We start from the raw sequence: 13,244 nt of genomic DNA on the forward strand, positions 1-13,244 counted from the left end.
TCTGGATATACGTTTCTTGCTTGAAGAGGAAACTCGGGAGGAACTCGTGCCACCAGGAGCTTTGTCAGAGATTGACAATGAACGTACAATCAAGTTAGAACTCCTGGCTAAAAGCACAATTGTAAAAAGATAGAACTGTGCTTCACAAAAGTCTTAGTGCAATGGTCAAATATCAATCCAGCTAATGCTATCATTGAAAGGTTTCCTTGCTCTAACCTCGGAGATAGGAGATAAGGGTTATTCTCAAGCAAGTGATAATTTTAGGTACTTGATTTGCCAAGTAGGATAAAGTCATTATATGGTAGAGATTCTAGGCAATTAATTGGACAGTTAACTTTTTTAGTACACCCGACTGTCAGTTCACACCTCACTGTTAGCCACCCCCACTATGGATTGATACCAAGACCTCAGTGTTGAAGCCTATCAAATATTTGATGGATCTATTGGACGGTCCAGATCAATCTATTGGATTATCCAAGTGCCTAAATGTAGCCAGAATCACTCAGGATTTTTTATTTTTATTTTTCATATTACATGAAGAGAAAATATTTGATGTTCTGAAAGGGTGTGATGGTTGATATACAGGCACTAAGAATTGTAAACGTGGCAAAAGTGTAAATCAACACACCACAGTGCAATTTGTGGGACCTAACATAGTGGACCATAAACGAATGTTCGGTTTCTAAATAGGATCCTTTGAGATTATTTAATGGACGGTTGGATGAAAATAGCCAACGGTTCTATATTCAACAAACAAATGTCCATTCATCAAAGCTTAAGATTGTTAATCCCATCTGATTTTGAGGTGATCACCCATCCATGATATACCCCATGATTTGAACGGTTTAATTGAATCAGGCATTGCCCGAGTCTCGTATAACTCCATAAAACTATTAAAAAACAGAAAATATAAACACATTTTCTTTTAATCTAAACCGTTCATCCAGCATCCACCATCATATGTGGTCCATCTTAAAAATAAAGACCATTGGCTGAGTTCACTGGTGGACATTTTCGGTGCATTTGAATTGTTGTATCCTTTGGAATAATCACACGAGAGATGTGGGGCCCACCTGCGACGTTCATTTGGAATCCAGACCATGCATCTGGTGAGCCTCCTCACCATCACTGTACATACCAAAAATCATCCGGATCCAAAAACTCAGGTGGGACATCCACAGCGAGAAATGTACTATCTCGCCTAAAACCAATGTATTCATGTTGAGTGATCCACATGAGTTTTGATGTGTCCCTTCATCTTGATGGGGTGGACCGATGAATGGTTTGGATGGCATATGCACAATTCGTCCCATCTGAAAGTTTTATGATGAGCATCACACTCTCCAATGGCCGTCATTTTCCCCTTTGGTCTGGCCCATCTGAGTTACGGACCAAGTTGGACTTTGGGATCTAGGCATAATATGAGGAAATACATCTAATGAACGGTTTGGATGGCCATTACACATCGCGGTGTGCCCCACGTAGTTCGAACATGTGAGATGTGATCATTCTTCATCTTGAATCATTTTGACCCGTTCGTTCTCGTACCACAGATGAAATGATTAAGAAAATCACCCAAATATCATTCTTCTCTGTCTGATGCATGAGACGTTGGGACATGATTCATCCCGTGATATGGCCCACTAAATAAAAGGCTTAAAGAGACCACACAAAAATCAGCTCCACTCAAAATGGTTGCAAAGGCTTTTATTTTTTTGCTTAAAAAGATAATTCGACCATTAACATTTTATTCACCGGTCAAGAACTTGGACCGTTCATGATAATTCAGCCCATGCCTATGTCGAATCAATGCAATGTGACTAAAATGCCATTGGACCTGTTATAGCAAATTATAGATGTACAAATTTTCTAGAAATAATAAAGAAATTGGAAAAATAGAGACGAGATGAAGCACGTGTGATCATAATGTCGTTGAAGCATTATTCTCTTATTCTCAAAGTGATTAAAAATGTTAATATGTCATGGGTAAATAACTTCTATGATACGATGAGCTTATATGTGATTTTGCATTGAACAAATATAAAAAAACTACAAATGAAACTTTGTGTATACAAATTTCTTTTTGGCATATAAATGAAATAAAATCTTTAATAGGAAAAAAAATTAGAAAATTTATTGCTGGTTTAAACCACTACTTTGATTTATTTTTTGAGGACTGTTAGCTAAGGTTTATATTATACTTGGCTGGCTTGATCTTACTCTCTCTGTTGGATCACATGTGAGAGTGGTTCGTGTTGTTGATGACGGTCCAATAAACCACCAAAGCATTGTTTATATAGGCCAAGGTTGCTGATAGTTTTAGTCCAGGATCATAATTTAATATTAACATTTTACGACTTCTAGTGAGAAACTAATTGTTATTGGTTGTTTCTGACTGTTATACATGTGGGACAATTAGTTGCTACATGCAAGCCATTTTATGACCATGGTGTTTGCCATATGTAACAATTTTTACATTGATTTAATGTTACATGTGCAGTAAACTTTTACCAAATGGCTAGTTTTCATCCTCTGTAGGAAAAACATGTGCGTATCCCGAACATGCAGGACCCTTTATTCCAGCCAAGCAAATAATAAGGTAGTCTACACCCTGTATATTAACACTGTTTTTTCATTTGCTTTTGGACAAGGACTGTTCTCAAAACACCGGGAAAACCTAAGTTTTTTCAAATAAAATTCTTAATACATATGCTGAATATTTTTTTAATAAAAAATTTTCACAACATGAACGGCCAGGATCAAGTGGAGCACGAAAGCATGCAAAACCGCACAAATGGTCATTTTTCCAAAACAGTTTGCCATTATTACCCACAACAACCTTACGTGTCAGCACAGCACGGGAGTACGAAATCCAGGCCACCCATGAGTAAACCCAACGTGATGTGTGTGACATCTACTCCGTCCATTACTTGTGACAGCTCATGTTCGCACGTGAGCTCAAAAATCAGGTTGGCCCAATGCTCATCCGGGCCACACCACAGAGAACAGTGGGACCCCATCCCAAATTCTCCCATTGGTGTGGCCCACTTAGGTTTATTATTATTATTATTTTTTCTATGGGAATTATTTTTGAGGTCAAGTGGTAAAATGAGCTGGAGGAAATGACGAACGGAATCGATGTAGAAGACGCATCAAGGTGGACCCCACAGAGCTTTTTGTTTCACGAGCTCCCTACAGCAGTTAATTCGAGTTCCACTCATGGCCACAAGTTGCATCTGACCTGGTCCAACTTCATGCTGTCCACCCCAGTTGGTACATGCCGATGGTGATTGAAGACTCTATGTGGGGACGCTTCTCAACATTGCATACGTGTACAATATCAGGCCTTTCATCATGTGGGGCCCACCTTTATTGATCCAAATGTCAAACTACTCGTAATGCGTCTGAGTAATTGCAAATCATGGTTTGCTTGGAATCTGGAACGTAGATAAGGGTCCCACAGACATCGTACGGTTATTTGTTATTCTAAATCAAACAAAGTCACCGACACAGGACTACCCTATGAACGTCTGTAATCCGAGATGATGCGTCGGTTCCATCAGGGGCTTGTCTAAGCTGCTCTTTCCTTGTGGGCCACCTCACGATGATCCGGACCGTTCATCTAGAAAGTCTCACTGATACCTTGTGTGTAGCCCGCCGTAGAGTACATATGTCACCGGTGAGTGTCACATGTATCAAGGTAAAAACAAAAATGATGAATAGAATAGATGTCACACACACATTGCGGTGGTTGACCCATTACTTTTGGTTGCATGTGATATGTGTAATAGTAGGTTGCATTGAAAGTAAGGTGATTGTTAAAATTGTAACACCAAATTACTGTAGATTTAGCTACCTTTTAAGCTAATGTGATTTATGTTTCACTTAAGCAAATAAGGCCCAATTAATAAACTTAGGAGTGTTTTTTATGATATTGGAGTTAAGGTAGAGTTACGAATTTTGGAGAAAGAGGTGTCTTCTTGCATAAGAGGATTTCAAGAATGGAGTTTTTTTTTTTTTTTTTCTTAAAGGTTAGATTCATGGCTCCAAGGCTTTCTTCTCAATGTATTCAATGTGAGAAAATTTATTGCAGGCAATGCAATGGTGGAGGAACTTTCTTTCAAACTTGGATTTAGTGGAGTTTTGTTATATTCTTGAAAAAAGTGTTCTATCTTTGTAATTTTTGCCTATTGTTCATTTTTATTATTATCAGTTTCTTTCAAAGCCAATCAAAATGTATTGCGTGTAATCAGGATGAATTTATGTGGTGTATTTGAAGATCTTTGGAGATATATGAAGAAGATTTCACGGTAATATAACTGGAGTGCATCGAGCAATGCCGCGCCATCTACTAAGTGGTCTAGTGAAAAGTGATCGTGTTAAAGCAGTTACAAGACAAATGAAAAGTTTAGAAATAAATGGAGTTAAGTTGTAGTAAACGGTTATAACAATTGTTAAAAGGTGAAAAGAATATGGATGGCCAGGTTAAGGCTATAAATAGCAAAGGATTTCAGCAAAACAAATTATCTCATACCAACCCAATCAAACCAAATTTATCTTTTAATTATCCGTCATTTATATTCTTTATTGTAATCCCTTAACTTTTGTCAGTCAATTACATTCTGTAGTTTAATCATTTACTTTTGTCTGCTGTTTACATTCCTTAGTATAATTTGTAATATTGATCAAGTAGTTGTTAACTTTAACTGTAATTTAAGTATACGCTCATACGTTGAATTTATTCTAAGCATTAATAAGAATTCTCCATCTAAAAAAGTGTTTTGCGAATGTTCTACGTGACCGACTGTAAAAATTCATTTATTGTTCTTTCATCTATATTGAAAAAATCCTTTCATATGAAATGGAAATGTGTAACCTATTATTAGAAGATGAATCCTACCATTTGAATATCAACTAATTATTTCAATATACTGCATGAGAGTGGCTAAATAGGCAACTGATCTTATTCTATTTTGATCACATACTATATATTTGCCATTTTGGTGCTTGGAGTTATAGTTGTACAATTTGACTTGAGCCACACACACATTTATCATATTGTTGAATCTGTAAATCAAACCATAACACTTACTATAGTGAATTTTTCTTTATCAAATTGCCCCTGTATGTACCTTAAGTGGTGAACCATATATATATTGTGTTCTTGTGTGGTTATAGTTTTGAATTTTTCTCCATTATCTTCTTTCCACTTATTGTATACGATTATTATATATTCCATTTGTAATTAGAATTAAAGCAGTATTTGATTTTGATGGTGTGTTTCTTGGACACTTCTTTTACTAACATCAAGTGATCAACGGCGGTTTTAATCACTTTATAAGGTGATTCTAAATCTTCTGCTATTCTTAGCAAGAATGAATAATAACCTAAACCTTTTGTTTGAAAGTTTGTATTTATAAATCATTAGAACTCTTTAGCATAATTATAACATTTGATTTTGATTATCTAAGTTAGCTTTAATATTCCAAATTAATATATATTTGATATTTGATAGAATGATGGTAACAAACTCATTGAAATATATACTTTAGTAAAAAATGAGAAAAAAATTCCACCATCAGTGGACCACAAATCTAAAGATAGCTTGCTCGCTAATGTTTTTAACCATTAGTTTGAATGACCACTATTTGGATGGTTGGAATTATTTTACTAACATAAATTTATTGTACTCTTTTGAATATCATGTACTAATTTATAATACCTTCCTTGCACGTGCAACCCTTTTAATTTAGAAAAATTAAACAAGCTATTTCATTTTGAATACACCCAAACCACCAAATCACAGAAGAAATACGATTTTCAAACGTGTACTATTTCGATACACTAAGTACTCTCAAATCAGGCTTACAATACAATCTTGAGAAAGTGGACCATCCTTAGACCGAGAGGATGACTAGTTTTATTGATGGCTTCTATTCGTTGGATACCATTCTACGTCCTGAAAAAAGGGTTCATCGGATCCTCTGACTGAGCAGATCAAATATCCACCGTTCACTGGATGATCAGAGTTATAAAGTGAACTGGTCACCAAAAGGTGGCTCTGGTACGACTCATTTTTAGCCATTGGATGCATTACATAATTATTTTTAATGCTACAAACAGCCCTGCAAGAGCCTGTTGGTGATACGTTCTGTATATCAGGGTAATTCAATTCTGAGTATCAAGTTTCGTACGCTGCCAGAGTATTAAATTACTCACCTTCTCATCGCTCCTCCTTCCTCATCAGTAACTACATGATACGTGGCAAGACACGTGTTTCAAATTCTGACAAGTGGGCCACTGGATGAGTGGTCTGTTACGTAGATCCGTGCATGGATTCTGCCTATAATTTTCTTCATGATAGGATAACTTTTAAGCATTTGCTTTGAGGCTTACAGATGGAGGGTCAAGGATAGAAATATATCGGCGGTCTACATTCAACTGAAAATAATCCTAATATTGGTAGCTATGATCATCCGACCATTAAAATTTTTGATACTTTCTCCATCGACGGTGGCAGCCAACAGATAGATGGTACGGATTTCGATCCTTAGGCCCCACTTGTCAGAACCGAAATGGAAATGCACTGTGCAAAGATGCACGCGTGATATATCATTCCTAAGCGAATATCAAGTCCACGTACGTGGAATTATGGCCACGGATTCTTGCACAATAAATACGGGTTCTCATTTATGGCAACTACGTCCGTAAATTACGAATCAAGCCCGTTGGTTTATTGATAAATCACCACAAAAATCTCCAAATACCAAGATTTGGACGACCAATTAAAAATGGGCCGTTGATGAATTTTTCTATTTAGCAATATAACTAGTTCATTAATAGAAATTTTGTAATTTACTCTAAAGAGATAGTCCATCCACGTTGGTATGCAATGGACCAATGGACTTGATTACAAAACCAACGGCCCTATTTTCCAGAATAGACAACGCGTGTATATTGTGCAAAGATGCGGGCCATGCGTATGATATAATTCCTTCCCACGCACTCCATCTCCTACACCTCGTCGTTAAAAAACAGATCTCACACGATGTTGTATGTAAGATTACCATACAGCGCTTTTATTTTCCATTGAAAAGGAAATTATACATAACATCCGAACCATCTAAACGATGGGAAGAATTATTAAGATAAGTTTAAAGATAACAAGGATGTTCATTCATTATGATAGATCCACCATTCGAATCAATATATATTCAATGAAATATCTCAATGAATGTTGTTTTTAACTACATAATTTCAATAAGGATAATAATAATAGTAAATTATACATATTTAACGGATCAGATATTTCACAATTAAATAATAATTAATTGGTAAGTGAAGATGATGTATGTTTTTTTAATATACAGCATTGTAGATGATCTTTCTCTCAGAAAGATTACATTTCAAGGAAAAAAATAAAAAAGAAAAAGGAAAGGAACCTTTTTATCTATAGCTTTGTTAAGCCCACACGCATCTAATGTACTCGCACAAAATTGTGATTGTATTGAAGATAAATAAAAGATCCAGTCCAATCGTCGAGAGGGACCCACTATTTTTATATTCCTTCCAAATAATCAGATTGTTTCATAGTTATTTATGAAGAAAATTGATTGAAATTTTCTAAAACGTTAATATGTTTCTAACATAGAGACCCAACTGACGAGTAGAACAATCTAATTTTTGGTAGAAAAAATATATCATGTCCAGATCACACGCGATGGACGGATTAGATATCCTAAGTGTCTGAAACGACGTGCAGATGTGGTGGCGTGTAGATTGTGTAATACGTACACGAGTGTGGCGCGGACAGCTCCATCTCAGCTCTCTCAAGTAGAGCGGATCTCACAAAAAAAACAGCTAGAAAGGGTTAGGGTTTCTCTCCCTCTCTCTCCCTCTCCCTCTCTCGAATGTCTTCTCCGCCCGTTATCCGGCCAGATATGAACTCGCACGAAAAATCCGAGCCGTCCACGATGGAATCCGAGCCACCATCGCCATTGATGACGGACCATTTCGATCGACTTCCTGACTCGCTGCTTCTTCTGGTTTTCAACAAGATCGGGGACGTCAAAGCGCTGGGCCGCTGCTGCGTCGTCTCCCGTCGATTCCATTGCCTGGTCCCACAGGTGGATAACGTTGTCGTCAAGGTCGATTGCGTCATCTCCGATGACAATTCCGACACCTCTTCCTCCCCTTCATCCTCATCTTCCTCCCCCACCGACAAGGGTAAATCCGTCTTTTCCAACCTCGTCCGCCTCGTCCTCATGAAGCCCCTCCAATTCCTCGGCCAATTCCTCTGCCCAAAGAAACCCATCTCCCCCAACGACGTTCTCTCCCGCCCTGAGGCGGCGGGCGGCAGCGACGTGTCCCACCATTCCCCCACTGAGGTCCTGAAGAACTTCAACGAGATCCGACGGTTGAGGATCGAGCTTCCTGGTGGGGAATTGGGAATTGATGATGTTCTTCTCAAATGGAAGGCTGATTTTGGGTCCACCCTCGATAGATGTGTCATTCTCGGAGCATCATCTGTTCTTGCCCCCAGCCTGGCTGCGGCGTCTGCGGCAGAAAAATCCACGGCTGTGCGTGATGATGCGAGCTGCGGCGGTGGGGAGGATAATGGGAGCATTCCAGAATCGTTCTACACCAATGGTGAATTGAAGCTGCGAGTGGTCTGGACGATCAGCTCCTTGATTGCGGCATCGGCCCGGCATTACTTGCTGCAGCAGATCATCGCGGAGCATGGGACGCTGGAGAGCTTGGTGCTGACGGACTCGGACGGTCAAGGGGTGCTGAGGATGGACAGGGAGCAGCTGGAGGAGCTGAGGGTTAAGCCACTGTCGGCATCGGCATCAGCGAATAGAACGCTCGTCCCAGCCCTCAACATGAGGCTCTGGTATGCCCCTTACCTGGAGCTGCCGGATGGGACTGTGCTCATGGGCGCCACACTGGTCGCGATACGACCCAGCGAGCAGACGGGGAGGAAGAGGGAGCCTTTGGATGGGGGGTGTTGGGTGTCATCTGCATTTGAGGAGCCATATGGGACGGCGGCGAGGCTGCTTGTCAAGAGACGGACATACTGCCTTGAGATGAATTCGTTCTGAGATGTGGGGACTCTTTGTAGGAAATTGAGGTAATTTCCACTGATTCTGCCCTTTTCAATATCTCAGTAGAGAAGGAAGAAGAAGGTGAAGGACTAAAAGAGATGAGATTTGCATGGAAATGGGGGGAATATGACTGTTTACTGATTTTTCCTTATTTGGGTTGTTTTTGTTTATTGCGGATGCTGTTCGGATTCAATCTATGGGACTGAACTTAGGCCGGGAAGATGAATTGTATGAAGCAGATGTAATGCTTCTGGCTTCTAATGCTTTTTCCTTAGAATGAAATCTAGCATTAGATTGTAGTTCTGTTTGATGATGATGAGAATGTTATGACGATCGTATCCTTGAATTGGAGATGATTTTGTATATAAACGTTTTTGGTTTTCTTCATCTGATAAATAGTCTCTTTGGATAGTGGTTTTTTAATTAATGTTGAAGTAACTGAAGTTCTTCATTCAGTATTGACAATTGAGCTGCTTGTTTTATGATTTTCACGGCTTTCATGGAAATTTTAGTATTAGTCAAATGTTGTACAGAAAACGGAATGTAGGTATTTCAGTATGCAGATAAAAGAACAGATTTCCAGGTTGTCTTGTTGATCTGGTTTGGTTTTAGCTAGATGAATTCAATGCAGTAGATCTAATGCATTAATCGTCTCAGGACTTGCTCTTGATTATTAAGGCGGTTTGCTCTTGGGATCTTTTGCTTTTTCCTTTTCAGTATTGAACTGATCCTGCATTGTTTGGATTGGATATATTGTTGCCGACAAATGGTAATCTGATTGCCTCCTTGGATTGGATATATTGTTGCCGTTTGTAAGGTTGTGTTTGGATTCTCAATTGAATTGACTTTGGCTGCTACGCTTGACTCAGATCAGAATGAGGAAGTTCCAATGCTTTAATTCTTCCTTGAAATGCATGGAATTGACAACCTTGTCAAGCTATAAGGGTGCTGCTGCCTGGTTTCTACGCAGTTCCCTTCCCCTTCTAATGAATTGCGAATAAGTCAATAAAGCGTCCAAACACATCGTTTTTTTTTTGTTTTTTTGCATTCTGGTGGTGATGTTTGTGGGAAGGAAAACAAGCGGTGAAGTTGTAAATTTGAATGTTCTGTTGATCTGTATATGTCCTAGAGTCTTGTTCTTTGCTTTTCGCCGGGATTGTTTTCTGCTTGTGCTTTACCCAACCATGTTGTGGAATTTCAGGATGGCAGGATGCATATTAGAGAGGAAAGAGGGAAGGTGGGCATTTCAGGTGGTGGACGATGCGGATTTTGGCCTTTGGACAACTTAAAAGTCTTCTATCCAGTGGTAACACATTTCCTCTAGTTGATATGATCATCCCTGTTGACTGAGCTGTGCTTGTTGTATTGCCTTGTACTGAGATATGTATGCGTCTTTTTCTTTTCCTTCATGAGATGGCTATCACATCCAGCTGCACTTGTTTCACAGGATCTTGTAGATAACACTCTTTCACTTCAGTTATGATCTCCTTACTCTGTGAATATTGATATTGTATGGATGATCTGAGGTCTTCTGTTAAAATCATTCTCGAGCAGATTTCTTGCATGCATCTGTGTCATGGTTAATGTGTTTGCAGCTTTTAACTGACTTAAAAGAGTACTTAGTGGGATTTGGGCTATTATGTTAGCATGTGTTTGGATGCACCATCAAATTAAATTACAATTCTCAATCTCAGAGTGAGAAAAAAATAATTTGTAATTTGATTTCTTAGCTTTCAAAGGGAGGGTTTGGGCTCCAAATTGCAATCCACACATACTTCAAAGTTGAAGTTGAAATGTCGCTGCAAATGCGGGACTATATTCGCATTTGAGGACAAGCCTCGTCCCACTGATTTGGGATTGGCGGTAAGAATTCACATGATTGCTTGGTGGAAGTTCAGCGACGGGCTGCATTGAAGGTGTGGCCTTTGAATTGCCATCAGAACCACCCTGGCCTAACTCAGCCATGGTGGAGAATGTGCATGGTTTCCACCTGATGGGCTGTCCATCAGGTTCAATGCCTCATTTTCACCCTGGAAATGAAAAATTAGGCAAGTTCAAAACTCAGCTAGGCCACATCACAGGGAAGAGTTAGGATGGGGATGCCCACCATTAGTATGTGAGGGCCAGTCATTTGTATCTGCCATCAAATCAACGATCGATTCATATGATGCTTCTTACTAGGATGATGTCCAAAAAACTAAGGCAGACCACATCATCTGAATTTAGAGGTTCTAGGCACTATTTTGACACTTTTCCCATGGTGAGGCCCACCTGGGTTTTGGATCTGTGTGATGTTTGGGGTCAAGATGAAACATTGGTTGGTGCAACGGATGGGCGGTGTAGATATCATACGCATGCTGCTTGCCCTCACACAAGCAGTAGGCACCGACTCCCATCTATATCTACACAAGTCAGGCAAGAGCTTTAAATTTGCAATACTTCGAATTGGGCTTGAAAAAAATAAAAAAACACAAGTACAATTTGAGGCCGGGAGTGTCATTTAATTCAAAGGGAATTCAATCTAAACGAGTGGGCCGTTTGTGATCGATTGCCATGTGTCCCTCAGGAGGTTGATTGTTTTCAATCAATGGCCATGGGGCCCTCAGGAGGCTGATCATCAATAGCCTGAAACGGTGCCTGCTTATCATTTTTGCCATTATTGGAGGAATTGTATGGTATACCATGATGAGAAAGGATTTGATACTCTGGCAATGTGTGGTAGACTATACGCAGGCGCATCTTAATTACTAAGAAATTGCAACCAACTGAAATTGAACTGTCCAAATTATGGTGAAAGAAAGAAGCACACCAACAGGGGGACTTTCAACTGAGAGAGAGAGAGAGAGAGAGAGAGAGAGAGAGAGAGACTTTGGAGTAATACCTAAAACAGGTGGAGAGGATCTTTTACAGTCGGGGAGACTTTCGGGTGGGCACGGTTAAAAAATCAAGCCAGTCCATTCATCAGGTGGGCCATCCAGCTGTGAAAAGAATGGATGGTTTACCTAAACTCGCCAACAGTCTTATATGCAACTAACGTGTATTATGACGATGACTGTACATGGTGCATGATTTCACTGGGGGTCGCAAATCCCCCTCTGGTGATGATTGAAGTTGGACTCTAAATGGGCGGGCCTTGTTTGGCCCATGGTCCTCTCAAAATCATTTTTCTGGGCCTGGATCCTCATGGTTCCGTCATCTTGACCGTTAATTGGATCGGCATATCATGGATGGAGGATGCCTGAGATTTTCCCACTGGGAACAAACCTTCAATCAGCGTCCCAGGAATGGACGGTTAAGGAGAATACACCAACAGTTTCAGAAAAATGCCAAAGATCAGTTGTGATGGATCTTAATGATTTTGGAGCCACCCTCATCCATGGTGGGGCTTATTCGTTCAAAGGTGTGGACCACAGAATCAAGGGCCTAAAACTCATGGATCACGAACCTGTAATTTGTTGCCCTATATTGGATGGTGACCCAGCCCAGCCCCAACGGCTTCTGAGCTCATGGGCTGGTGTTAATGGCTAGGATCTTACAATCTGAGGCATTTGGCAGGAGTTATACGGTCTGAAAGTACCTGACAAAGGGCCACTTGTCCAAATTGAAAATAAATGCATCCTATTCAGGCCTTATACGCATGGATGTCTTTACATAGCCGTCCTATTTTCATTTTATTACATCCATTTTACCATCGGTTCCTATTCCACTTGTGGGGCCCACCTGAGAATAGTCTAGAATGGTTGGTGTGCAAGGACGCGGATTGCCTACTGATACGGCCTGTAGCTAGGTGGCTACTGACAGTGCTATATGAGCCCCACTATGATATGTGTTTTATCCACACCATCCATCTATTTTTGCAGATCATTTCGAGGCATGAGCCCAAAATTGAGACAGATCCAAATCTCAAGTGGACCACATCACAGGAAATCAGTGGTGATTGAACACCCACCATTAAAATTTTCCCAGGGCCCACTGTAATGTTTATTTGCCATTCAACCTATTGTCTAGGTTGCACAGACCTGGATGAAGGAAAAACACAAATATCAGGTTCACCCAAAACTTGTGTGACCCGCAAGAAGTTTTTAATGGTGGATGTTCAATCACCACTGATTCCTGTGGTGTGGTCCACATGAGATTTAG

At 39.9% G+C, this 13,244-nt stretch overlaps 1 protein-coding gene across 1 annotated transcript; it reads left to right on the top strand.

The window, feature by feature from the left end:
• Nucleotides 1–7,856: 7,856 nt before the first annotated feature.
• On the top strand, nucleotides 7,857–10,668 carry LOC131243081 (F-box protein At5g46170). The gene is made up of 2 exons (XM_058242167.1): nucleotides 7,857–9,130; nucleotides 10,306–10,668. Exon 1 carries the CDS (start codon nucleotides 7,911–7,913, stop codon nucleotides 9,099–9,101), a length of 1,191 nt encoding a protein of 396 aa, XP_058098150.1. The 5' UTR covers nucleotides 7,857–7,910; the 3' UTR covers nucleotides 9,102–9,130; nucleotides 10,306–10,668.
• The last annotated feature ends 2,576 nt before the right edge of the window (nucleotides 10,669–13,244 follow it).

Source organism: Magnolia sinica, chromosome 1 (genome assembly GCF_029962835.1).
Source record: "Magnolia sinica isolate HGM2019 chromosome 1, MsV1, whole genome shotgun sequence".
In the NCBI taxonomy this organism is placed as follows: domain Eukaryota; kingdom Viridiplantae; phylum Streptophyta; class Magnoliopsida; order Magnoliales; family Magnoliaceae; genus Magnolia; species Magnolia sinica.